The 3,580-nt window shown below is 35.9% G+C and overlaps 1 protein-coding gene across 1 annotated transcript in view; it reads left to right on the forward strand.

Annotated features, from left to right (window-relative positions):
• wdr11 (WD repeat domain 11) overlaps nucleotides 1-3,580 on the forward strand; it is a gene marked incomplete at its 5' end in the record, with an annotated part of 85,302 nt that overhangs the window by 36,084 nt on the left and 45,638 nt on the right. Inside the window, 1 exon segment of the mRNA XM_014021175.1 lies at nucleotides 2,509-2,593. Coding sequence (XP_013876629.1) covers nucleotides 2,509-2,593 — 85 coding nt within the window.

The raw sequence follows: 3,580 nt of genomic DNA on the forward strand, positions 1-3,580 counted from the left end.
AACTATAACTATAACTAAATATAACTAACTATAACTTACTGTAACTATAACTATAACTAAATATAACTAACTATAACTAACTGTAACTATAACTATAACTAAATATAACTAACCGTAACTATAACTATAATTTACTATAACTATAACTGTAACTATAACTATAACAAGTTTCAGTAAACTGGTCTAAACAAACTGTGTCAGCACAAACAGTTTGTAACCCATTTTAAGACTCGAGGAGACAGATCTTTTAAAGCTGTGGCGCCTCGCCTCTGGAATGAGCTACCTTGCACCATTCGATCTCTGGATTGTATAGACACTTTTAGGAAACAACTTAAGACCCACTTTTTTAAACTTGCTTTTTAGCGTAATACTGTGTTTTATTGTTTTGTATGTTGCTTTTAATTTATTTATTTCTTTTACACTTGGGCAGCACTTTGTGACCCTGGTCTGTGAAAAGCGCTATAGAAATAAAGTTTACTTACTTACTTACTTACTTACTTACTTACAACCTCTCCTTTTGTTTTGTATAGTAGAAAATATGAGTTATTTATCACTTTGTCAAACTTTCTGAGCTGGAGATCAGGGCCCGTATTCATCAAACTTCTTAGATTAGAATTTTAGATTTAAGTGCTTAAAATTGCTTAGATTTGCTAAATACACACTTTGGTCTATTAAGCTTCTTTCTGCGTAGTTAAACTTCTTTATGCTTCTTTAATTTTCTCAAATTAAACTGGCATTAAGCTTTTTTCTACTATTTCAGCTATATTTTGACTTTTTCGGCTCCTTTTTTGTACTTCTTTCTGCTTCTTACTGCTAATTTAAGCTTTATATACTTTCAGTTGCATTATTCCAATTTTAGCTGCTTTTTGCAACTTTGTTTAGCTGTTGCTAAATGTAGCTTTTTCAAGCTAAATACACAATTTAGGCTGCTTTCTGCAAAGTTAAACATTTTTCTTTCATCTTCTCAAATTAAACTGACATTAACTCTTTTGCTGTTAAACATTTTCAGCTCCATTTCAGCTGAAGTTTTTAGCAATAAGCATGCACACTAGCATTTCCACAAGAAAGGCTGTTTCTCTAGTTTAGATAATTCTGAGTGAAAACTCCTCCTAACCGAACTAAGTCAGAGTCTACAGGATCAGCTTTGTGGCACAGTCAGGTGTGACTGACATTTAAAGGGTCTGTGACATCAAATTTTTGTAATAAACATGAATACATTTTTAGAAAGATAACATTGATAACATGTTGCAAAACTAATTTCACGTCGCTCGGATGAACGATTGTTGAGATATTTGCATGTGAAGAAACAGGAAGTGATGTCAGCATGTAAACAGAGCGATGCTACAAAAGCTAACACAGACTGTCGGGAAGAATCTGATGTTTCTTTAGGCTTTGTTTAGTCGCTATCAAAGAGAGAAGAAGAAGAGTTAGTTTAAATAATTTTGTCTTAATAAACTGATACCAGAGAGTTTATTTTATTAATGAGTTCCCCTTTGATGTCACTTCCTGTTTCACTTTGGCTGAGCCTAATTTAAAAGAAAATAGGCCAGTTATGAGACAAAATGGGTAAAATCATGTGTATTATGCCAGTTTTCTTAAGTATAAAGATGCTTTCTTTGACTTTTTGTATTTGAAGGATAGGTACAATATGTCTCAGGAAATTTAAGAGTTACTCTTAAACTTTGCTTAAAGTAATACTAGCTGCGTTTCTACTGCAAATGTGCGCAAAACTTTGTCGATAATCTGTTAATGTCGAAAAACACAGTTTCGCACTCGCGGTGTTACCATTAAGTAAGAAATGTTATTAAAGTCACGTGAATACGTTTGTTCTCATGATAAGTCATTACAAACATGGCAGCGATGGATGTAAACACATAGCATGTTGCTACCACGACACTAGCGCTCATCATCAGAGGAGACGTCGGCGTCTTTTATCGAGGCTTTCCAGAGACAAGTCCCTACTTGGGAGCGGCTACGTATGCTGTGTTTTTGGGAAATTTGTAGTTGGTGTGTTTTCCATTTTATTTTATACTACTTCTGTGATATTACTACTATTTTTACTTCCTGTTATCTTCTTCATCATCGTCTTTTTCACCAGTAGAAACAGACGGTTGTTGATCACGTGACTCTCGTGATGCGAAAAAAGTGTTTCCATTGCAGTTTTGCGAAAAACACCGATTTCGATATGACCGAAAAACCACCTCATCCTAGCGCAAAAACATTTTGTCGAAAAACTTAATTTTTTTTTTAATTGACGTGTTTCCATTGAGCAAATATTTTTTCAAAATTCTCATTTGCGCATTTTCACGGTCAATGGAAACGCAGCTAATGAGACGCTTGATAACTGACTTTTACTCTCAGCTTTTAACTAAGAGTACGCGTAATTCTAATTCTTGAGTAATTCTAAGAAGTCTGATAAATACGGTCCCTGATGTGCATCGCCTGCAGCGACACTTCAAATGAGTCTCACCTCTCCTGTTTATCCTTGTCCTTTTTGTCTCCTCTCAGGCACCAGCAACGGCTCTGTGCTGGTCTACAACCTGACCAGTGGTCTTCTGCACAAAGAGCTCAGTGTTCACTCCTGTGAAGTCAGGTAAATGTTTGTGTTAGATACACCTGTCCAATAAGATAACTGATTCTAGTTTAACTTTTAAATCCAGTCAGAATTAAACCCAGTAAGATATTAATTGTTAATAAGCTTGCTGCTAAACCCTACATCAAAATGTCTGAAGTGTTTTTCTCAGAATTGGAGCAGAATGTGGGAAACACGAACCAGTTTCACAAAGTGTTCGCACCATGAAGGCTCAGGAAACAGGTCCTCGTTAATCCAGCGCTGCTGTGTTTGGTTAATCCACACATATCAGTGTTTATATACAGAAACCCAGCTGTTCCAGCAGGCTGTGTTATTACAACACTCTGCTGTAAACAGCACATTAACCTGTCACCTATGGATTTTCAGACGTTTTAACAAAAGTGGTCATGAATCATGATGGAATAAAAATGACTACCGTATTTATTCAAGTATAATATGAAAAATTTAATCCATAAAATAATCCACAAAGTTGGAGTATTATAGTCAGTTGCATTTTTTTCATGTATTTTAAGTGAAATATTAGCTTCACTCACAAAATGAGTCCGGAAATGAGACCACGTCACAAAAAGCGGTTGAAGCGAGCTCACCTCTGATACTATCGTAACTCTGAGCGAGGCAGTAACAGACCCAGGCAGGTGACATGATGTGAAAAGAGAAAAAGCAGTCCTGCAGTTTAGTAATGATAACGAACTAATGACATTAATGTGCGATGGGGCCGCTCCTGGAACAACAGCAAACATGTTTGGCTGTAATGGCTGCCGTTTACCGGTGTTCTGAAAAGGTTTGTTTCCCAAAAAAACTTTCCCCACCAGAGGGGGCGCTCGTGAGTGGGCATTAACGAAGTACAGTCCACCAAAATGAAGTACTGGTATTAGAAACAACACCAGAGTATTAGGGTTTTCTTTTTATAACACTTTTATAATGTTTGATCTATTATGTGTTAATTGAAATAGAGTAGATACATGTCCGAATTATGAACAACACATA

This window comes from Austrofundulus limnaeus, unplaced genomic scaffold, assembly GCF_001266775.1.
Source record: "Austrofundulus limnaeus strain Quisiro unplaced genomic scaffold, Austrofundulus_limnaeus-1.0 Scaffold280, whole genome shotgun sequence".
In the NCBI taxonomy this organism is placed as follows: domain Eukaryota; kingdom Metazoa; phylum Chordata; class Actinopteri; order Cyprinodontiformes; family Rivulidae; genus Austrofundulus; species Austrofundulus limnaeus.